Below are 23,380 nucleotides of genomic sequence, written 5' to 3'. Positions count from 1 at the left end.
TACACACCTGTTGGGGGTGCTTCCCTCTTTCTCTCTCACTGAAAACAAATAAGTAAATAAATAAATACACTTTTAAAAAAAGATAAAAGATAAAAATCAACTGAGCTTATTGAAAGAAGCCAGTCGTAAAAGACTACATGGTACCAATGTCCAGAAAAGGCAAACTCATAAAGATAGAAGGTGGATAATGGTTACTTGGAGTGGAAACAGAAATAAATTATAAATGGGCATGAGAAAACTTTTTGGAGTGGGGGATGTTCTAAATCTTGATCATGAAGATAGTTGCATGCCTTCAAAAATTTACTCAGTTACTGGGTGATGTCCTTACAACAGGTGGATATCATGGTACTTAAATTTTACCTCAATAAAGTTGTTAAAAGAGACAGAAGTAATTGTTCAGGGAAAGTGGTGCTGACATAGAACCTCTCTCTGTCTGGTGCCAGGGTGTTTGTGTTGCTGCTGGTGTTGGTCTCCATCCTCTGGATCCCTGTGGTCCAAGCCAGCCAGGGTGGCCAACTCTTCATTTACATCCAGTCCATCAGCTCCTACCTGCAGCCACCTGTGGCTGTGGTCTTCATCATGGGATGTTTCTGGAAACGAACTAATGAAAAGGTATATATGGATTGGCCCCCCACTATGTAAAGAACCAAGCATCATGCATGAGGACTGGAAAAGGGTGGGAGGGGAAGGGGCCAGAGGGAGACATGAGGATGGACTGAACTTGGGTATCCTTAGGGAGGGTGAGTTCTATGGTGAAAGATGCAGGGAGGATGTTACCTGGCCTTTGAACAAAAGCAATGGGGTTCTCAGAAGTATCTTGCATTTAACAGGAAAATTAAATTAACAAAGAACAAGTAAAGTATATGCAATCAATTACTATATGTAAAGAAAAGTAGAGGAGTAGCTTCAACCCTTTCCAAATCACGGACCCATGCAACAAGAGTCACAAGAAAGACAAGCTCTTGATATGGCTTCTTGAGGCTCTGGAGGCCCATATCCTTGACTTCTTGCTTGATTTGCAGGGTGCCTTCTCAGGCCTGATTTTGGGCCTGCTCCTGGGCTTCATTAGACTGGTCCTGGACTTCATTTATGCACAGCCTCGGTGTGACCAGCCAGATGAACGTCCTGTCATAGTGAAGTATGTGCACTATCTCTACTTCTCCATGATTCTGTCCACAGTCACCTTCATCACCGTGTTCATCGTGAGCTGTTTCACAGAGCCGCCCTCCAAGGAGATGGTACATTTGAGTTGGTGGTTATATTGAAATTCTTTGGTGCAAGTGACAGAAAAGTGACTCAAACTAACTTAAGCAAAGAGGACTGATCATTCAAAAAGCTGTGAAGTTCAGAGCTAGGCTTCAGGTACAGGTCAATTCAGGACCAGAAAAGGTTACCAGAATCTCTCACTTCTGCTTTGATTCTTAGGCCCCATAAGGGGCCAACAGCTTCTATTATTGTCATTAAGCAAAAATATAAGCATTTATGTCCCAAGATTTCCAGAAAAAGTTCCTGATTCCCATTGTTGGAGTCAGTTCAAGACTTGCCCACCCACTGAAAAAAATTCAATTCCTATGGCCAGAGAAATGGATGAGCTGAATTGGCCAACCCTTGGGTCCAATCATGCTGTTGGGGTGGGGTTAAACTCTAGAGGATTTGAATGAAGGAGGGTTAGATCTCAACATGAGAATGAGGGTTGTCAAAGAAAGACAGGGGGATGAGCAGGGAAAATGTTCCTGGAGCACAAGGAGCTGAAGCTTGTTGGAGGGCGGGAGAGAGGGTGAGACTGGGAGCAGACTTGAACATGAAGGTTGAGCTTGTGGACCGCAGATGTGAGAAGAGGATGGCAGACACCCCCCCCATGCATTTCTCACAATTCATCTCTGCACCTTAGGTCAGTCACCTGACCTGGTTTACACGTCATGACCCCACCGTCCAAAAGGAGCAGATATCACCAGCAAGCCCCCTGCCTCTTACGCCTTCTCAGAATGGGACAACAGAGGCAACCAGCACCAGTATCCAGTTTGAGATTGTTCAAGAAAACACGTCCAAAACCCACAGCTGTGAGTCTCCTCTTTTTTCTTTATGTGTTTTGGGGAAATGTTTCTATCAAATCAGAAGCCAGAAAAGGAGAAAGATATAATTTTAGCATCCCCAGTGTCTGGTTCTTCCTCAGTCTCTGGCCATCAGAAGTGGGTTGTGTAGTAACTTTCAACAGAAGCCTCAGATGGGCGATAGCACACACTTGGTGAGTGCCTAGTAAAACATGGCTCACTTCTCACGCAAGCCTAGGGGACAAGCTGGAGTACCACTAGCATTCTCTAAATTAATGGGTATAAACTGGCAGCCTGCAGACATATTTTGGTTTAGCCCACTTACTGTAGCACTAAAATGTGAGTTAACATTTAAAAACCAGATATCACATAAAACTCCAGATTTCCATCTTCTCTTGAAAAATGGGAAGACATGGCAACACTGGGTCCTGTATGTCTATAGTAACAGCTGTCTGGAGCTGGAAAGCAGCTCTGTCTGCCTCTTCAACTTGGGATGTGTCCTTCAGTTAGTCAAGATCATTACCAGTCCTGAATGTCTCCACAGCCCCGAGACTGAGTTTTTTTTTTTTTTTTTTGAGAGGTTTTTTTTTTTTTTCACTATAGGGCGCGTGGGCTCGCCAGACAGACAGAGAGAGACATAGAGACAGAAAGCGAGAAATCACCCCCCAGGAGGGATGGTCACGCTGCAATCCCTTCTCCTCCATTCTCCTCCCGGGATCTTGGGCACACACGCACATGCGCCTGGCATGAGTTTTAAGCCACCGGGTCCAGGACGCGAACCGCGGTCGACTACGTGGGAGTCCAGCGACATAGCCATTACGCTAACTGCTGGTTCCCAAGTTTTCAGTGCACAGTGCATTTTAAAAAAATAATTGTGAATATAAACTGATATCAACATAAAGTAGAAACTCAAGGATAAATCCAGAAGGCCATGTGTTTCAAGAAAAATGAGAAAAAGTATATTTCTTGGTAGAGGTTAAGGGTATCTTGGCATGTTTAATATGCAAATCTATTCCCTCTGACTCAGAAGCTCCACCTCCTTGGCCCTGTAGGCCGTAGAGGTTGCAGTCCCAGCTCTAAATGGAGAAATACAAGTTTTCCCCAAAAGCACTCATTTCCCTTCAGCCTCCGGGAAGTTACCACGATACAGAGAAAGATCAGAACTGGGGTCTACACCCACCTCTGCAGCTGCTTAGAGCTGCATGGCTTCACTTTAGTCTGAGCCTCAATTTCTCCATCTGAAATTCTTTATCAGAAAACATTGGACATTCTGAAAATACTAATTTTCCAGAATTAAGGCATTTATTTATCTTCCAGAAAAGGTGTGTAAGTATTTATCCCAGTGCATGGAACACCAGGTCAGTGCCCTCTTTTCCCTTCTCTGGGAGACACCAGCCATCTCCATGACTTCTCTTTGCTGGGTTCTTTCAGGTGGTGTCACCCCCAAGCGGTCCAAGGTGGTGAAAGCCATCTTGTGGCTCTGTGGGATGGACAGTAAGGGCAAAGAGGAGCCCCCAAGCAAAGTGGAAGTCGTCATACTTTCCCTGGAAGAAAACCCCTTCGTGAAAACCCTTCTGGATATCAACTGCATCATCTGCATTAGCTGTGCCGTCTTTCTCTGGGGCTACTTTGCTTAATGTGGAGTTAGCCCAGGCGTCTAAGCTCTCAAGTTTGTTTTCAATGCCCCGGATTTTTTAATGAGTGAAAAATAAATTAATAATTTGTTTGCCACAAAGGTCCTAAGATGTTTGCGGGCCACTTTCAACATGACATTTAGCTCTTTTCTTCTTGAAAAGGAAGGAAGGTTAGAAGAGATGAAAAGAGAAATGGAACTGACTCTGAGTGAAAGACAGAGATGGTTTTATAGGCAAGTGGACTCCAGGGGCAATCTTAATGGAGGCTGAGCTTCCCTCTCCAAGGGCCAAAGGGTGGGAGAGGGGGAGGCACAAATGAGTTTCCCCTAGAGTCCTGAGCTATCCCAACTCTGTCCTTCACACTGAGACCTCTGAGTGCATTTCAGTGGGAGCCGTCACTGCTGCAGCCAGGTCACTGCCCCTCTCTTCAGATTGCTGCTCCCAGCCTGCTGCCTCACCTTTCCACCTTTAGCTTGCCTGTTCTCCAACCACAGGCAGAATAAGCAAATTCCATCAAGTCAGTCCTCTGAGTAGAAGCCACTGGTGACTTTCCCAGACTCTTCTGCTACTCTTCTGGTCTCTGCATAGACATCACTTCTAGGACATCCTCTCTGATCACCCTATAACTTCTCTATGATGTGTGATTTCAAATCACAATAACACACTCCAATATTCATTGCTTACCTGTCTGCCCAACTAAAGCAGAAGCCCCCAAGGGCAGTCTGAGTGTCATTCATACTGATGCCTCATTCAGCAACTGGGGATGAATGGGCACACGACCTTCAGGACACACTCTCTTCCGCTCCTGGTCTCATATCTTCTAGCCATACCCTCTCCCAGCCTGGCTGCCCACCCTGCCCCAGGTATTCGTGACCAAAGAGCATTCATGACCACATCCTGCAGCAATTTGGCTCCTGAGGTGCCTGAATGGCTGATGCAGTCACCATCCTCCAGCCTTTGGGAACTGTGCAACCCAGAAGCCCTCCCTGACTGTAGATATCGGTCCCAGGGCTAATTCTATGATCAGCTCTCCCGTGTGGGAAGGACCCACAATCAAATACCAAGTTGCATTGATTGTGTTTCTCTTAGAATGTGACCATCAGTTCTCCCCACTCCCTTTGTGCTGCTTCGACCGACTGTAATTTAGACCAGCATTAGCTCTTCTTAAAGAAGTTCCCTGCTTCTAGTCTCGCCCAGGCCATTTCCTATACTGCACTTGCAGGGATCTAAAAACACAAATCAGACTGTTCCTTCCTCCCTCATCAGCTCCTTACTGGCCTCAGCATAGCTTCCAAATGTGGATTTTAAGACCCTGCCAGCCCCAGTGCCTCCTGACCTCAGCAGCCTCATTCCTTGACCATTGCTGGCCCCAGCTCTGGCTCCATGCTGCCTCCCCTTACAGACTGGTGACATGTGACTGTAAATTAAGAATCTGATGTGTGTGGTGAACAAATAGTAAGGTAATCCTCAATGAATTCCACCTTCTGGTGTTTATGCTCTTGTGTAATCCCTTCCCTGGTGTGTGGACAGAGCTTATGACTTGCTTCTAACCACCAGACTATGACAGTGATTATATTATATATGTAACATATATAATAATGTGTAATGTAATGACTGCATTACATTATATAAAACTCTGCCTTGTCAGTAGACTCATTTTAGAGACCTTCCTTGCTGGCTTGAAGTAATAATTACATTGAGGTAGCTCCAGTGACAAGGACCTAGAGGCAACCTCTAAGCATTGAGGATGGCCTCCAGACAATGGCCGGAAACAAGAGTTCTTGTACCTTGTGGTCCCATCACCACAAGGAAATGAAAACTGATAGTCACCAGAGGGAGCCTGGGAGTGGACCCCACACCCGTCGAGCCTTCAGATGAGATCTCATCCCTGGTTGACACCTTGATGGAAAGGACCCAGCTAAGTTGTGCCTGGCTCACAGGAGCTGTGAGCTAGTCGGTGTGTGTTGTTGTAAGCAGTTAAGTGTGTGGTCATTTGTCATGTAGTGATAGGTAACTGACACAGTGTGTACCTGTGTGGATGTGGCAGGTTGAGCTGGGTGGGAGGGCACAGAAAGAGGAAGTGCGCCTGCACAGCCGCATAGGGTCGCTACAGCCACGTGCCTAACGGTGAGCAGATGGGGACAACCTCCTTTAGGGCTGTATCAAGGAAGGGTCACTTGGTTGCTGGTAACAAACTGTAAAAAGTTTATGCAAAAAATGAAAAAAAAAAAACAATTTATCAACAGGACACAAGGGTGAGAAATGCAGAATGGCTTCAGGGACCCAGACTGGGAACTGGGAGGCTTTTGGAAACCCAGAGTATGTGCTCCTGCCACTTGTCTGTCTCTCTGCACATTTGCTGACTTCTTCCTCTGCAGGCTGGTTTTTTCTGCTCCACAGAATCCACAGCAGCAATGGATGGTCACCATAGCTTGCTACCACTGCACGAGGAGAAGGCTATGCGTGCTGGAGAAGGGCTTTAAGTGTCCACTGCTGGCTGGTGAGGTGTGGTCACTCACTTCTGGTCTGTCTTTTGGTTGCACCAGAACCAGTGGCTTCTCTACACCAAGCACTTCTTTCCTTCCTCCAGTCTGCACAAATATCACACTAGAGAAGTGAAAGCCATTGGTTTAGAAACATCGCCATCAATGAGATGCTCCGCAATCTGATGCAAGACTTCAAGACTGGGAGTCTCATAGGCTACTTGGGACCCTGGAGTGGAGAAGTGGAACAGCAGGATTTGAAAGAAGAGGGCTGGGGCCAGCAGGTGGTGTGGTGATTAAAGCACTGGACTCCCACATGGCTGACTATGTTTCAAGTCCTGGACCTGGCGGCTTGCTTTTCTACTCTCTCTCTCTCCCTTTCTCTCTCTCTCTCTCTGGTCAAACTGAATAATAATAATGATAAATAAAATTAAATAAATTATTTATAAAGAAAAAAAGAGGGGTGAAGGCACTGGGATATGGTAGGGAAATGGCAGGAGTGAACCACAGGAATAGATGTAAGGAGGAGGATTTTTCTTCAGACTTTCAAATAGCACTTATTTAGGTCACTGGCCTGGGGGAAGCACTGAGAACTGGAGCCCCAAGAAGGGAATGAGGTCTACCTACGGAGCCCTAGGACCATTGAGATAGTCCAGGGATCAGCTCACTTTAATAGCATCTGAACTCTAGGGGTAGAATACAGCACAATCAAAGCAGCCTGGGACCTGCTCTGGCCCTCTGTGATCTGCGAGGTGGGGATGAAGAGCAGGTTCTTTCCAGAGTTTTGGATGAATGCTGAACTGCATGGTGTGGTGGGAGGCAGAGGTCACTGACCGTGGTATTGTGGTGTGGGCAGGGGGTGCAGGAACAGGTCTGGGTACATGGGCCTAGAAATTTCTATAAAAAACTGTTGTGTAGAAAAGAGTAGAGGGCAGAGAACCAGCAGCATCTTCCTATTGAATGGCACCTTGACAGACATCTAGGGATGGCCACAATGAATTCAGATGACAGGCTTTCCAGCCTCTCTGCAGTGGGCAGAATAAAAAGAGGTTCTGCCAGTATAGCGCCAAAGAAAGAGACAAGCAATGTGGCAACTCCCTTAGGAGGAGGAATCAAGAATGAAAGAGGATGCAGGTGCCACTCCCAGCTCTGCCTCTGGACACCCCTCAGCTCATCTGCATGGGACAATGATAGCTCTGAACACAGATGCTGGGCCTCCAAGCCCTGCACTGTGGCTCACCCCGTGAAAGACTACAAAGAGTAGCTTCCATTTACTGCTCACCTTTAACACTTATACAGAGTCAGTCCTCACTGTTTGGAAGGCTGGAGTTGTTGGGGTGGGGAAAGTGCTACAAACAACAAAAGAGTCAAAACTGAAGGCCATTCCTAAAATACAAGAGTAAGGTTTGTTCTACTTCTGGCTCAGCAATAACGAACACATGCTACATTCTGGGGACTGTGGCCATGGGCCTTTCTCATCCCCAGGGACTACCACTGTCTCCTTGACAAGTACCATGTCCCTGCTTGCTCCTGGGTGTGAGCTCAGGCATCATGGTGGAAACATCTCCAAGGAGCCACAGATTCACAAAACCATGAACAGCTGAGCTCCTTGAAGAGGCTCAAAACTGAGTGGGAACCTATATAGAAACTGCTTACCCTGCAGGCTTTGTCTAATTGGAGAGTGTGTGTGTGTGTGTGTTATGGAAAAATAATCTGTGGGTAATGTTGAGGAAGAGTAAGCTTTAAGCAAATGTAAACTTAAGATGGGAGGAAATGGGTTTATAGGTGAATATTTTTAATGTAATTAATAAATATAATTCTAGCAAGGCACAGAGAATTGAATTTGGAGTGAAATGTTGGTTGTCCTCTTTGGGTGAGGCTTGGTAGGCCGGTCTACCCTGGAAGGTTCGGTGCTTTCTAAGTGAGGGCCAGGTCACCGATACACCCATCATCATGTAGCTCTAGCAGTAGAAGGCTCAGTTCAGCCAACGCTGTGTATGTGTGTCCCTCTCTTTTCCCAAGAGAAAACTGCCATATCTGGGCCCCTGGGAGGGGCTATCATGAGAACATCCTTCTAGCCCTCTGGCCTCGCTGGGCTCCAATTCCCCATCCACTCTTCCCAAGTTTTTCAATCCTGGAAAAGAAGGCCATGAATAGGTCATGAGAGCATTCCAGTCATCAGGAAAGGGAATTCCTGTGGCAAGAACTAGGTCCTGACATCTGCACAAGCCCTGCAGGGGCTGAGTTAACTGTGAGTCAGCCTTCTGAGGTCTAAGTATCTCCAGATAGACACAAAAGGGATGTTGGAACTGGTAAGACCATGGGGACAGTCTTAACAGTGTTACATTCTCTGAGGGACAGCCAGTCTGGAAGGTCTCTGGAGTACCTGGTGACCTTTTTCACTGCTGTGACCTTGTTCTCTATTCTTTTAAACTCCTACAGTTACAATCAGCCCTATCGGCATGTTATTTGGTTAAGTGACAGCATGTGCTGTCACACATGTACACACATACACACACACACACACACACACAAGTCACAGTTGCCTTCAAGAATTATAAAGTTTTCATATAAACCACAGAATATATTTAATTCAAATTAAACATGAAACTAGAATAATGTTCGGTCCTTATCAAGTAACAATTACATTGTTTGAAAAAAAAAAAAAAAAAGAACAGTACATTGCTTTCTACATTCTGGCAATCCAACAAGGCGCAAGTCACATCCAGTTTGATGAGGTGACAGATCCAGCAGTCACCATCAATGCTCTTGGTTTCGAGGGACTAGGGAAGACACAGACCACACTTAATACAAAATGATTTTGCAGCAAGTCTGAAGGAGAGGAACCTCCTTCCTAATATATAAGAATGAAAGTCCAGGTAGCAGGAAGTAGGAGAATTGCATAATTAACACATTTTATTAAATAGATAGTTAACGCATTGCTTCTTACTCATCCCAAATTGCTGTTGGTGCTGCCCGCATAAATGGCAGTGACAAAAGCTTCCTATACACGTCTCGGCGGTAATACTTTTTCCACTCTAGGTACTTCTTTGTTGTTGATTTTTTGGCATCATTTCTTTCCCATGTAAAGAAAGCCAATTTCTTCAAGACACAGGTCATTCAGCTTTAAGTGTTGGCCTCCATGTTCTCCTTAGGCTGTGAGGAAGGCCACATCTTGCATAGTAAGGCCTTCTTTTTGTTCTCTTCCACTGAAAGCTTTTCACTGTTTGGTCTGTAAGAAAAATATTTGCCTGTCCCTGTTCCACTCTCCAAGGTGGAATGGGTCAAGGGCTAGCAGGTGGCTTTCTTCACAGGGCGGTACTTTCCGTGTCATTGTCTATGTCCAGCAGAATGCGGCCGGGGGGCAGGTCTTTGCTTGCAGAGTCTGAGTGTATTTCAGGAAAGATGCTGCGAAGCGGGTCAGAAATGAGTGTATTTCAGGAAAGATGCTGCGAAGCGTTTCAGAAGCCCTAGAATTTCCGTCTGGACAAAAAGATGAGGAGACATAGTATCAATGAGTGTAATGACTGTGAGGACACCCAAGGGCACTCTGAGAAGAGAGGCTGGAAAGTTCCAGAGTCAGCCCATGCACACACACAGCCCTTCCTGGAGGACTCATTAGCCCTTAGGAGTCAAGTCAAGCCTCTGTGACTCCAGAAGACACCTCACGGCATGGCCCCACCTCTGGGCTCTGGTACTCCTTTCTGTGAGCCCACCAACTCCTCAGAGATGCAGTCCTCAAAGCACTTTCTTGCTTTGATTGAAGAAAGAAACCCTCATTGTTACCAAGGGATCTAAAACACCAACTGAAACCTCCAGACAACATCCGGGCTGCATGAATACGTAAGTTACACTGGAAAGAGCTCTTTTCTCTGAGGCAAATGGGTTTTCTTCCCATTACTAATGCTATGATCTCAACCTTAGCTGAGTCATTCTGTCTTGTGGACTATCCTGTACATTACAGGATGCTGAGCAGCATCCCTGGCCTCTATCCACCAGTTGCCAGTGACACATAATCCCTTCTCCCCAAGTAAGACAAACAAAACTATGTCCTGACACTGACAAATGTCCCAAGGGGTTACAACCACTCCTAGTTGACAGTCACAGGTAGATTACCAAATCTACAAATATTAACTTTATCTTCTTTTTCTAAAATGTATACTTCTAATTCCCTTTTCATGCCTTATTATGTTGACTGAAATTCCTTTACCAAGATGCAGTCCTCAAGAAATCGCTTCACACTTCCATTCTCATAAAAGACAACTTCTTTATCATAAACCTCTTCCTAGAAAGGTCAGTGGGTCTCAGATTTTTTTTCATGCATGAACAAATATTTACCAAGTACCTATCACGGGCCAGGTGCTGCTCTTTGGGCTGAGCATACAATAGCAAACAAGACAGACACAGCCTTAATGAAGCCTGTGGTCAAGTAGGGGAGCCAGGCCCTAATTAAGACAGAGGGTTGGCTGCTCCAGTAGAGAGGCCTCCAGCAAATTATGAGAGCCTTGTCAGATATCTTAGGGCTGGAGTCAGAGAGAAGGGTGAGGTTAAGATTTGTTGTAGTTTTTACTTTGCCAGGTTAGAGCCAGTCATGGTTGGGAGCCTAGAGGGAACTAGAGTGGGAGGTGGGTTCACCAAGGTATTTATTAGTCATGTTTAAGAGTTACTTTTCTGTACTTGTAATACAAAGTTAGAATATTTGCCCTTGGGACCAGCAGATGGCGTAATGGTTATGTCACTCGACTCCTATGTAGTTGACCATGGTTTGAGTCCTGAGTCTCAGACCCAGCAGGCTTGAAACTCTTGCCGGATGCATATGTGTGCATGCCCAGAATCCTGAGAGGAGAATGGAGGAGAGGGGACTGCAGCGTGGCCATCTCCCCTAGGGGGTGATTTCAAGCTGCCTCTCTGTCAAGCACACGTGCCCTATAGCAAAAATATCTCTTAAAAAAAAAAAAAAAAAAGAACATCTGCCTTTGTTGGGAGCTAGTTGCAAAAGTCCTTCTGTCACCTTCACAGGCATGGCTGGCAAATGGTGATGCACTTCTGGAAGGCTCACTGCTCTGAAAAGGGTTCTTGCCCTCATGCCCTTTTTACACTGGCCTACAGTTCTGAGCTGAGATATCTATTTAACTCCCTGGGATGTCCCTTTTTTCACAGTGACTCCTGGGTTGGCAGTCTTGTCCTTAAGGTTTCCAATATGCACCACAACTCAAGAGACATTTTTAGATTTACAGGAAGTGGAAGAATGTCAGAGTTCAGCTCTGAGTATCAATCCAGACAATTCAAGTCTTAAGATAACTGTAATACCAACCGACTTGCGCTTTATTTGTACCTCCCACCCAATGGGTGCAGTCAAAGGTGGTCTCTGTGCACAGAATAGAGTAGGTCTCGGATCTGTCCTTAGCATAATGGGATTCAATGGAAGCAGTGGCCACAACTGTCTTGTTTATGTTGTATCCCCAGAGCCGAGAACAGTGAATGACAAATAAAGTTTGTGGCTGGACACTGCATGGTTGAATTCATGGTTAAATGGATGGATGGATGGATGGATGAGGAGTAAACTATTACAACTATCTTTCCAATCCTCCATTGTTATAACCTCAGGTAAAGTGGCAGCCAAGTCTCAAAGGCAACAATGGTACAAGAAAATCATCATAAATTCAACTTCTTCCCCATTATCCTAACTCAACAAAACAGATGGTGCTAATAGTCACTTCCTCTTCTCAGCCCAAAGTATATGAGAAGCTATCAAATAGACAGGACCTGGCAGGGAAGTATGATGCATTAGATCTATTTATTAATATCTGTATTTACATGCAAGCTAACACCTATCAGCCACAACCCTTCACAGAGGACAAACTTAGTACCTTTCTCTTTCTTCATACGATACATTGTATACAAATAATTTCTGGATTTGCATGTTTCTGAATTTCTCTATTTATGAGCCACACACATTATTTAGGAAAAGGTCACATGGCGGGGACAGAAGAGAAATGCCTTTACTCTGCCTAACTGCCCATTAGTTTCCTGACCCCTTTCAAACTGTTTACACACTAAAAGTAGTTAAGATGATACCAGTAATGCTAAGTGCTCCTCACATATTATCACACCATGTCACCAACCTCCATGAACTCATTCAGAGGCAGTATGAACTCCACTGCAGAGATAAGGAAAAGACAGAGACTCTTCCTCCTACCCCAACCAGTGCTAGGCAGAAGAGGATCAAAGCCCAAGTGGTTGGACTCTGGCTCTTAATAAGCATTATATCTTCCCTGTTCCCCAGAGGAGTTCATACCTCCCTGGGTGAGGGTCCTGAGAGAAGATAACTGGAGAGATAATAGTTTTGAGTCTTAAACACTCTGGTTCATTATAAGAAAAAGGTTATTTTACAAAAATATATGCAAGGGAGCTAGCAAGTACCGTGGTGTTGGGGCGCTAGACTCCCACATGGCCAACCATGGTTTGAGTCCCAGACCTGGTAGCTTGCTTTTTCACTTTCTCTCTCTCTCTTTCTGTGTCTCCCTCTGGTCAAATTTAAAATAATAATAATAAAAATGATAAATAAAAATGTAAAAAAAACCCACAAAAAATATATACAAGAATTAACTTTTTTGAGTACCTCTAAACCTCTTAGGTTACAGATTTATATATTATCTGCACTACAGTGGGGTTGGTCTTTGAGCATATTGCTTAGAATTAGTTCATATGACAGATTTATATTTAAAATAAAAGAGCATCAGAAGAAAGAATCCCAGGAACCAGCCTTAGCACAAAGGCAGAATAGATATGCTTCACCATGAACTTGGAGTTCTGAACAAATATAACTGAAGTCCCTTCCTGAATTAGATTTATCTTTATAAAGACAAATCTTTATTTTTAATAAATTTTTAATCTTTATTTAATAAGATAAATCTTTATTTATAAAGAAGAAGCAGGCCCTTCAACAGCTGAAAGTGGCATTCTATAATTTAGGGTACGGTTCTACAAGATTTACTTGTCATTTCAACATGTTTGAATATGTGCTTTGGGTTGTAAACTAATGCTTTATAAAGTCCAAGTTTATTCTGGTAGTCACTTTAACAAGGGTTCTGAATACTCTCCTGAAAATAAAATGCTTCATGAATAACTGCAGTGAGAATAAACTCCCTGTCCCCAGATCTACCCATCTTCTCCAACCGAGGGCCAGAGGGAATAGCTGCCTTCTATTCCTCAACAGTGTTCTTAGAGCTATGAGAGATTTTCTGATCTTTGAGAGACTTTGAGTCAACTTTTTATTATTGTAATCAATGGAGAGATTCTGTTCAAGTCTCACTTGATGCTTTATCTTGACATGATTCCGATATCTGTTTATTAAAAATAAACTACAGGGACCAGCAGATAGAGTAATGGTTACGTTGCTAAACTCGCATGCAGTCAATCGCAGTTGGATTCCCGGACCCAGCGGCTTGAAACTTGTGCCGGGCGCATGAGTATGTGTGCCCAAGATCCTGAGAAAAGAATGGAGAAGGGATCACGGCGTGGCTAACCCCCTAGGTAATGACTTCTTGCTTTCTGTCTCTCCGGCCACCGCATGCACCTGATAGCAAAAAAAATCTCTTAAAAAAAAAATAAGTGGGTTAGCAGGTGTTGTGGAGGCATTAAAGTGGCTGGAGATACCACATGGCTGTCTTTGGAGTTAGAGTCCCAGACTCAGTAGTTTTAAAGCCATGCCAGGCATGCATGCATGCATGCATGCCCAAAATCCTGAGAGGAGAATGGAGAAGGGATGGCAGTGTGGCCATCACCCTGGGGAGGGATTTTTTCACTTGTCCTCTGTCTCTCTGTCTGTCTTTGTCTCCCTCTGGAGAGGGCATGCATTCTATAGCAAACTTAAAATGAATAAATAAATAACTAACTACAAGTAGAATAGAAGCCACTTTAAAGGCAAACAAAAAGTTTGTTTGATGAAATATTAAGTAGTCATTGAAAAAGACGGTTATAAAAACTACATTACCACATAGAAAAGAGCTTGTGATATAAAGTAAAATAAAAATGCAGAATCAAAATCTGAATATGCCAACTAATTATAATCACATACTCCCTCCCCTTTTAGGAAAAAACTAGAAGTAAAAACACACAACAGTGAACTTCTTTAATTGCAGAATGATGGCTTTCTTGTCTATTTCTCAAATTTTCTTTAATATCCATGTTTATTTTACTTATTTTGTTTTTTAGTGTCTGCACTCACCAGAGAGAGAGAGAGAAAGTGAGAACTTACCCCACCTAGCCCCCCAAGAGGATGGCCATGCTGCAATCCCTTCTACATTCTCTTAAAATCTTGAGCATGCACGCACATGCACTCGGTGTGATTTTCAAGCTGCTGTGTCTGGGACTCAAACCAGAGTCAGTCACATGGAACCCAGCACCTTAACCCCCATGCCGCCTGCAAGCCCTTCATGCTTATTTCAAAAAATATATTACTTTTCATATTATAAAAAAGAGTCTGATCTTAAAAAAAGAACACTATGGGGGGACCAGCAGATGGCGTGGTGGTTAAGGCACTGGACACTCTCACATGGCTGACCACGGTTCAAGTCCTGGACCTGATGGCTTGCTTTCTCACCTTCTCTCTCTTTCTCTCTCCCTCTTCTCTGGTCAAATTTAAACAAATGAATGAATAAATAAAAAATTAAATAAATAATAAAGAAACAAACAAACAGAGACCACTATGATAGCTCTCAGTGTCCAGTTTTGTAACTACTATGAAAGTGACTTGTTCTATCCATTTCATTATACAGTAGGTGAATAACTCACGGTATCCCCAAGCTCACAAAATAAAGAAGTATCTTCTCCTCCAGAGCATTGTCTTTTTAACCCATGATATGACCAATACTAGCAAACCAAGTGGTACATCAGAATCAAAATATAGATGCCTGGGCCCTGCCCTTTACCTCCGATGTCTGGGTCCTAGAACCTAGATCTGGGTGTGTTAAATTTTCACTACATTGTCATAGGATTCAAATATGTAACTCAGATGAAAAATATCTCTTTTTAGATAAAAATGAGAATAAAGAGCTCCCATCTTATATTAGTAATAGGTACATTTCTTATTTCATCTAATTTAATCCCTTCAACTATTCTGACAGTCACCACTGTACGGTTCAGCGTAACACAGAGAGGTGAAATCCTAACAGAGGACCCTCTAGCTCTACGGTGTGAGTCTTTCCTATGACACCTCAAACCTGCCCAATATAGAAAAGAATGGAAATTAAAGAAGGAACAAGGCCAGCCCTGTGACCACCTGTGAGTTTACTTAGTATTCAGAAAAACTGACAGCAAGCATGAACAAAGCCAGCCTTCCTTTAGTACATGCACTATTAGTAGGGATGCAAGCAGGCGGGGTTAGGGTGAACGGTTAGTTACAGGCATTAGTGCACAAATATGATCAGAAAGTAGCAAAAATGCTTTGGCCAATCAGCTGCCTTTTCCTTACCATTAAATATTCCAATTTCAGTTCTTACTGAATATGGCAGGTCATACATCTAAATTATTTAATAAAATGTTTAAATTAGAATACTCTTTGCTAAAATCTATTATTTAAAAAATAGCAAGATGTAAACTTTTATACTTCTGAAGTTAAAAATTCTACTGTTTTGCATCACAACTAAGAGGAGATTCAAAACAATTAAGAGGAGATTAAAAATGACTGGTCAGAGAGGTGGTTGCCAAACCTGCTCAGCAGCAATCATCTCCCCCATGACTTTATCTTAATCCTGCAGGCTTTAATCCAACTCTTTAAGAGCGAATGCTCCAAATGAATAAACTGTTTTCAGCAATTTGTCCATCTTAAGTTTCTAAGTGAAAACATGATGTCATACTAAAAGACTGACCTATCCAAGTAAGTTGTTTTTTCCCTCTTGAAAAAAAACAGTGACTGTCCCCAGAATGACTAACAGCAGCCTGAGCAACACTGCCAGATTCGTAAATCTAAATACTGGCCCTGTGTGTTACAGCCAGTGGCGGTCCAAAAGATTGCAAGACATTAAAAGTTAATTCAATAATACAAAGATATTGTGATGAACTTGAAGTTTTTTCAGTGAGGAAATGTGATAGCACAGACTGGTTTTATGCTATTTAACTAATACCTTATGGAAAAGTATTTTTCATGTAAGATTTCACTTATGTAATAAAGTACGGTGCGTTATAGTGTTGTAGCAGAACAAAGTCTAACTTTCTGGAATAAATACATGCCAAATAACAATGGTATTAAAGGACAGGTATAATTCTGGTTGGTAGTCTTTCCTCAAAATAAAAGGAAAGATCTGGGAATACAATTTTGGTGTGTCACTGTACTGAAGTAGAAAAAGACAGCCTCGATTAGGATTTAGTTACTTTTCTCTGTAAGTGACTACTACTTTTGGCCAGATACCTTCAGACTTTTGCATTAATCATGTCTGTGCCCTTCCATGTTTTCATGGTTCACTCTAGTTCTTCTATTCTGGTTTTAGAGTTTTTATTCATGTCCAAACTGTGAACACTCAGGCAAAGTAGCCCACCAGAGGCTTAAGGCTCAGATCAGTTGATTAATTCAACTGTACCCATAATGAGAGCCATATGTTGTCTTAATGTGGGCCCAAAGGCAGACTACCATGAGCCTCACAGCAACTTTTAAAGAGCTCATATAATTTAAGGAAGCAAATATATGCATGCTAGAATGCAAAGGAATTTAAAAGAATTCAGTTTAGGATCTGTGAGGGAAAGATTTCTTTTTGGGGGCCTTGAGAATTTCAGATTACATTAAGAAGCTCCATGCAGTTAACTTGCACTTAAGATGAAAAAAATTAAAAATTAAAGCTTGAGACTCAAGGGCCACAATTTTCTTTGCCAACTACACCCAAGTCTTCTTTTGTGTAATGCTGATGAGTCTATGAGGGAAACCATGCTGCGACGAGCAGAACACTTGTAGATCACTTACCAAAAAGAGAGAAGATACTCTCAGTATCTTATCTAAGCAGCTTGAAATTGGACTCTGAAATCTACTGACATCTACCTATTGGATTTAGAGCACTGCAGCTCAAAATGCTTCTGATAAATTCAAAAGGAAGGCCTACATGCTATAGAACGATGGCCCGTTGACGGCCATGGCGTGGGGTCAAATGACTGCTTGTAAGCACACAGTCAAAAGCACATATGCGAAAACACGGCTAAGCAGGAGCATTCGGAGCTACGGTGCAAGTTGCTTGGGGGGGTTACAGACCTTAGTCCTGGAAACCTTCCCCACCTGAGAGGGCACTGGGAAGGGCATCTATATTGGGAAACAAACAAACAAACAAACCAATGTGGCTTTGCTATTTTCGAAATAAAAACTCTGGTGTCATAAAAAAAAAGTTATTAATCACTTATACTATGTGCAAATTATGCATAATATTCCTGAATAAAAAGTTACCAAGAGACATTTTTGTAGTCAGTTATTCCTTACCACTTGGGGTGCCAGTTTCAGGTGTACCCTTGGCTCATTTTCAGCTGAGCAGTTGCTCAGCATAGCTGGGGATCCCTACAGGGGTATTTCAGCTTCTTTTCCAAAAATGCCTCCACTTAAAACCATTTAAAACTTGGATGTTGTTAGAAATTATTTGAGGCTCCTAATTGCCATTTTAAAAAAGCCCACTAAAGACAAAGAAATCTATTTTTAAATTAAATAGTAAATAAGGACATTTGGGATGGAACTAGTTTTTAAAATCATAATAAAATAGAAAGGTCATGTTCTAGACTGCCGATAAAAAAATAATCCCCCTAAGAGCCCACTAAAATCTGTATGTATAGTGTCCATTACTCCAAAATAGGTTTCCACCAGGAATGCAGGGAAATCTTTTTCCATTCCAAGCCATGAGAGGCTGGTACTCTGACAGGATCCATCCTGAGAACTCCCTTCTCAGACCATCCAATTTGGCATAAATAATGTTTTTTAATTATACCCGAAATTCTTCACTTACTAAATTAATAATTAATTAATTCACTAAGAAATTAATTTCATGTCCATATTGTATAATACCTTCCACTGGGATTAAAAGTCACTGTACTCAGGAAAATGTAAATGTAGACTGGTCTTAAACACATAATGAACTATAAATCGGGTCGGCAAACTTCAAAGGCCAGGTGGTTAATACTGTAGGCTCTATGGGCCTTAGGATTTCTGCTGTGACTATTCCACTCTGCTGTTTTAGCACTAATGCAACCATAGGCAAGTGCGAATAAATGGGAATGGCTGTGTGCCAATAAAACTTTAATCACAAACACTGTAGTGGGCTGACTCCTGCTGTGAACCAAAGCAGCACAGATTGGGGTGGTGGGGGTGGGGATGTGGAAGCCACTTTCCTACTTACCCGTTACTATTTTGGAAGCTGTAGGCACTGCATTGGTGAGGCTGCCATCCCCAGCTGAGTGGGCACCAGGAGGATGTGGGGGTGGAGGCACACTGGGTCGATTCCTTGGCTTTGGTACTGGTCTCGGTCTTGGTAAGGTTCCAGCATGGAGCTGCACAGTCTCGGGGTTATTCACCGCGTGGGTCTGAGAAGCTGGCAGGCCAGGATTCTGTTTACCTAGGGGTGGAGTACTGGGGGGCGTTGGAGTCTGGGGAGGGGTGTGCGGTGGCTGCTCAAGTCCATGTTCACTGGGCAAGGCCATGGGGTTGGGTGGGGTCTGGCTGTTTGGCTTGGAGTGCATCAGCGGCATGGCCTGGGTTGGGGGCTGTGGTGGCGGGTGGCTGGGAGCTTGGATTGGAGATAGGCTGCTGGAGTACCTCCGGGGTGCAGAGAGCTGGGCGGTGCTGGAGGGCTGGCTTGGAGCCTGGCCTGTGTGCTGGACAGGAGGGGAAGGACTTCGGGTGGACGGCTTTGGTGACAGACTGGGTGGAAGCTGAGATGTTCCCGGAGAACTTTGGCTCCCGGGATGGCCAGGAGGTGGGTTTCCTGGTTTTGGGGGTGCTGGAGCAGGTTTTTTAACAGCTGCACAAAGAGAGAAAAACACCTTTAAACAAAATAGTACAGGGATGGCCATACTCCCTTAGCCAGGAGACCAAGGTTAGCTGAGCCATGCCTCCATCATGCACCCCTGGGGATGTAGTCAGAAGGGCACTGTACTCTGTGTCTTGCCCCCAAAACCCATAGCCCCAGTCTAATCATCAGAAGAACATCTGACAAATGCAAACTGATGGGCTTTCTTCAAAATACCTGACCAGTACTCCTAACTGTCAAGCCATGAAAAAAACAAGGGAAGACGAGAAACTGTCACAGACCAGAGGAGACTAAGGAGGCATGAAGAACAAACGCAATGTGGTCTCCTGGGTGGGATCCTGGAACAGAAATGGGATATCAGGGGCTGGCTCTGGGGCAGAGCTGTCACATGCCGCTCAAGAGAAGCAGGATCCCACCTGACAACCACCCGGTCAGCCTGAAACACACCAGGCACATGCATGAGTGCTCAACATCTGGCAGGCTGGAAGAGAGGAGGAAGGGGATCGTAGCGTGACCAGACCCTGGGGAGAGCACTCCCTTCCCCCCTGACTCACATACATGCATAAGCTCTATCATGAAATGAAAAAAAAGAAAAAGAGGACAAATGTTAATGGGTAAACGAAGAATATCTGAACAAAATATGGAATTTGGCCAGTACCAATGTTGGTTTCTTAGCTGTGATAAATGTATCACAGTGTGTTATATTAACAATGGGGGAAATTAGGGTGAGTTATACAGGAACTGTCAGTATTAAATTTGCAAATTGTCTGTAAATTTTAAATTATTCCAAAATAAAATGTTTATTTAAAAATGTATATTTGTACAGTGATTAAATGTAATAAAAATTTTTAAAAAATTGAAAAGATGGCACCAGTAGGTGGCATGGCAGTTAAGGATGCTGGATTCCCCATATGGCCAACTGTGGTTTGAGTACCAAACCTAGAGGTTTGCTTTCTCACTCACTCCCCCCAACACTCTGTCCTTCTCTGATCAAATGAAAATAAATAAAGTTAAATAAAATAATTGTTTAAATGCAGGGGTCTTTAAAGACCTGTCATTTGAAAATTTCAAGAAGAAAACTAGTTGATGGAGGATGTCCACCAGCACAGAGATGCTGCTCTAAGCCCCCACAGCAGCCTGCTGCCGAGCCCCCTCTCATGGCCTGAGAATAGGAAAGAAACCGAGAGGCAAGAACAGCAAAGAGAGACCACCCTCAAGAGTGATGAGTCTCCCTATCAATCCCACAGCCCCATCCCCCAAGTCATCTTCTGGATGGCTTCTTCTTTTTTTTTTTTTTAAGTAACAGAGACCACCAATTCCAGAATCATTTGTGTTAGTAGATACATTCTAGATTTTTAAAAGTGCAGATATGTCGAAGAGCTGTCTTGGAATAACTTCCCTAAAGAGAGCTGAATTGATGCCCTCTCCTCTCCGCCCCAGCTGAGACTGTCAGGGTTCGGAACTCGGTATTGAGGTGGGTAGGATGAAAAACAAGATCTGGAGACCTGGTTGTAGGCTGGGAAGGGGGGCAGAAAGGAGAGACTTCAGCATTTTTCAAAGTCTCCTGAGATTCTACTGATCACTGAAGAAAGGCAGGAAGAAGTGGAGGAAAGAAATGAGCACACATCATCCACCTCCATGTCACTGTACCAAGCTAGGCTCTCTACATCAGCGATTTCATGCAAATCTCACTGCAGGACAGGCTCTGCTACAGCCTCTTCCCAGTGGGGAAAACAAAGGCTCAGAGATGACAAGGTTTTGGAAAAGGCCACAGAGCTAGTAAGTGGCAGGACAGAGACTCACACCCATGTCATATGGACTTCTGGGACTTTTTTCTTCTTCTTCCTTCCTGTACTGCCTGGCTCCTGGTTCACAGACCCTAGCACTTTCTGGAATTCAGAAGACTTTTCCCACCCAAACAAGTGACCAGCTCATAAAGGAAGGGATCTTTGGAATGTTAGCTGTACTCTAGTTGCTATAAGCAACTTAAAAAAAATGTCTAACTTTCTGTTCTAAGCAATAATAATTGCCAATTCATTTTGAATTAAAAGATCATTCCTGATATTGAAGAGAGCAGAGGAAATTAGGAGAGAAAGCACGGGAGCAGTGAGAGTGGGCGATGGGGCAGGGTGGGAGATGGGGAGGCCTTGTCGAAGACCACTTAAGAAGGGGCTGGGATGCTGAAGGTTGGCAATGGACAGGGGCAATGTTCAGAGAGGAAGCCTGAGACCTGCAGTTCAGGAAGCAGAAAAGACTCTTAACGAGGCTGTGAGGAAGGGTCTTATCCTGAAAACGATTATGCCTGGAATCGAGGTAGAGAAGACTGATTTCCCATAAGAGCCAGTGGGTACAGATGAAGAAAATGCAGCCCAGACAGAGGATGATGCTAACGAGGATGAGGTGGGAGGCTGCGGCCCAGCTCTGTGCCCAAATCGGCCTCCCTGCTGTACCTTGGGAAAATTCCAACATTTCTGTAATGTTTTACCGAGACGGTGCTTTCATAGACAGACATCTTGAATTTAATCCTCACAATCCCCCTAATGTAGGCATTTTTATTTCTTTTATGTGTAGGAATTTAGTTAGAAAAGATCAAAAGAGCAGCCTTTAACTAATTATGCGACTTTTGGCAAAAGCTAAACTCAAACTTTCGAGTCCAGAGACTTTCCCTGTTTGTCACCATTGTCTCTCAACAGGACCAGCATCCCCTAAATCTAGCTCTCCTGGGTTCCTCCCTTCCTGTGGCCACTGCCCTCCCCCAGGTGGGGCTTCAGCACTGCAGAATCACTGCAATAGCCAGGTCAGCCTCCACCACTCTGCTCTACCTAGAACGGTTCCCACCGCTTAGTCTTTCTGTTCTGAGCTCATCTCAGTTTTGTAGGGAATCCATTTCTGCTCTCCCGGGCCTATCCACCTTTGCATCTCTCTAGAGCTTAGGCATGCCCCCTACAGGCAGTTGGCCCGCATCTGCTATTATAGTGCAGAGCTCAGAGACAGGCATTTACATGCAAGAATTCAACCAGGGGTGTTGTGTCAAAAGAAGAGGGGTCAGCTGGGCTCTCTGAGTCAGCACAGCCCAGACACCTCTCAAGTGTGAGCATCTCCCATGACCACCTTCACCCTCACTGAACATACCAGTTTTTGGGGGAACAGCATTGTCCCTCAACTCTAGTCAGTAACGGAAGAACTGGGCTCTGTTAAGGAAAATAACCTAGCTCTACTAGGTTTATTGACCCTCCAATGGAGCACCCTCACAGAGATTTTTTTTTTTTTTGAGAGGTTTTTCACTGTAGGGCGCATGCGCTCGCCAGACAGACAGAGAGAGACATAGAGACAGAAAGTGAGAAATCACCCCCCAGGGGGGATGGTCACGCCACAATCCCTTCTCCTCCATTCTCCTCTCGGGATCTTGGGCACGCACGCACACGCGCCCGGTGTGAGTTTTAAGCCACCGGGTCCGGGATGAGAACCGCGGTCAACTACGTGGGAGTCCAGCGACATAGCCATTACGCTAACTGCTGGTTCCCCCCTCATAGAGATTTCTAAGAGGAATCATGTACACTCATGCTTGGATCTAAGGTCCTGACCCTGAAGGCAGAGATGTGGCTTCCCTATATGATGCTCATATCTGCCTCTATTAAAACCCTCTCCCAGTTCTTCCCTGTGAACCTGCCTCTCTCTGTAAGGGCCAGCTCACATAGCACCTTGATTTCCCTCAGTGCATGGGCAAACACTTACACAATGATATACTTCACTGTACATGCGGCCCTTTTCTCTAAGGATTTATCATGTCTAGATCTTAACCATTTCAACTACCTGGAGGCTTTTAAATGGTAAAACTGTGGTTATTTGCTCTATTTCCCCAGTCTTGGTTACTGAGAAGATTATGAAAAGAATATAGGCTGAGAAATAGAGTCTTCATTACATGCAAAATGTACTTGATATCATAAATTTACTGTTTCATCAGCTACCAAAAACTCTAAGTCATTTTGTAGGGAGGATCATCCATCCATATTCTGATAAATGAGTTAAGACACAGGTGTTCCAGTTCATGAAATTCAATTGGCTTTAGAAACATCTTTTTTGAACCATGTCCTTTTCTTTTTTTTTTTAACTTTAAATTAATTAATTTTAATTTACATTTTATCACATTTTACAGTATACATTTCTTTTATTTCTTTTTTTATGGTTTCAAATATATATATATATTTTTCAAATAT

The 23,380-nt window shown here is 43.8% G+C and overlaps 2 protein-coding genes across 3 annotated transcripts in view; one reads left to right on the top strand and one right to left on the bottom strand.

Annotated features, from left to right (window-relative positions):
• Positions 1-3,827, top strand: part of SLC5A11 (solute carrier family 5 member 11) — a 60,259-nt gene extending 56,432 nt beyond the window's left edge. Inside the window, exons 13-16 of one of the 2 annotated variants that reach the window (XM_006148290.2) lie at positions 444-612; positions 1,023-1,238; positions 1,892-2,060; positions 3,483-3,827. In XM_006148290.2, coding sequence (XP_006148352.1) covers positions 444-612; positions 1,023-1,238; positions 1,892-2,060; positions 3,483-3,688 — 760 coding nt within the window. In that variant the 3' untranslated portion in view covers positions 3,689-3,827. The remainder of the gene's footprint in view (positions 1-443; positions 613-1,022; positions 1,239-1,891; positions 2,061-3,482) is intronic. The other variant, XM_006148289.2, reaches the window with a different exon arrangement.
• A 5,641-nt stretch (positions 3,828-9,468) lies between these two features.
• Positions 9,469-23,380, bottom strand: part of ARHGAP17 (Rho GTPase activating protein 17) — a 139,243-nt gene continuing 125,331 nt past the window's right edge. The window contains exons 20-23 of the mRNA XM_027771800.1: positions 18,534-19,154; positions 17,408-17,455; positions 9,637-9,651; positions 9,469-9,595 (exon numbers count right to left, since the gene is read on the bottom strand). Coding sequence (XP_027627601.1) covers positions 17,409-17,455; positions 18,534-19,154 — 668 coding nt within the window. The 3' untranslated portion in view covers positions 9,469-9,595; positions 9,637-9,651; position 17,408. The remainder of the gene's footprint in view (positions 9,596-9,636; positions 9,652-17,407; positions 17,456-18,533; positions 19,155-23,380) is intronic.

This window comes from Tupaia chinensis, unplaced genomic scaffold (genome assembly GCF_000334495.1).
Source record: "Tupaia chinensis unplaced genomic scaffold, TupChi_1.0 Scaffold000231_2, whole genome shotgun sequence".
In the NCBI taxonomy this organism is placed as follows: Eukaryota; Metazoa; Chordata; class Mammalia; order Scandentia; family Tupaiidae; genus Tupaia; species Tupaia belangeri.
Note: the sequence above shows the minus strand (reverse complement) of the source record. Positions and strands in the feature narration are given on the sequence as shown.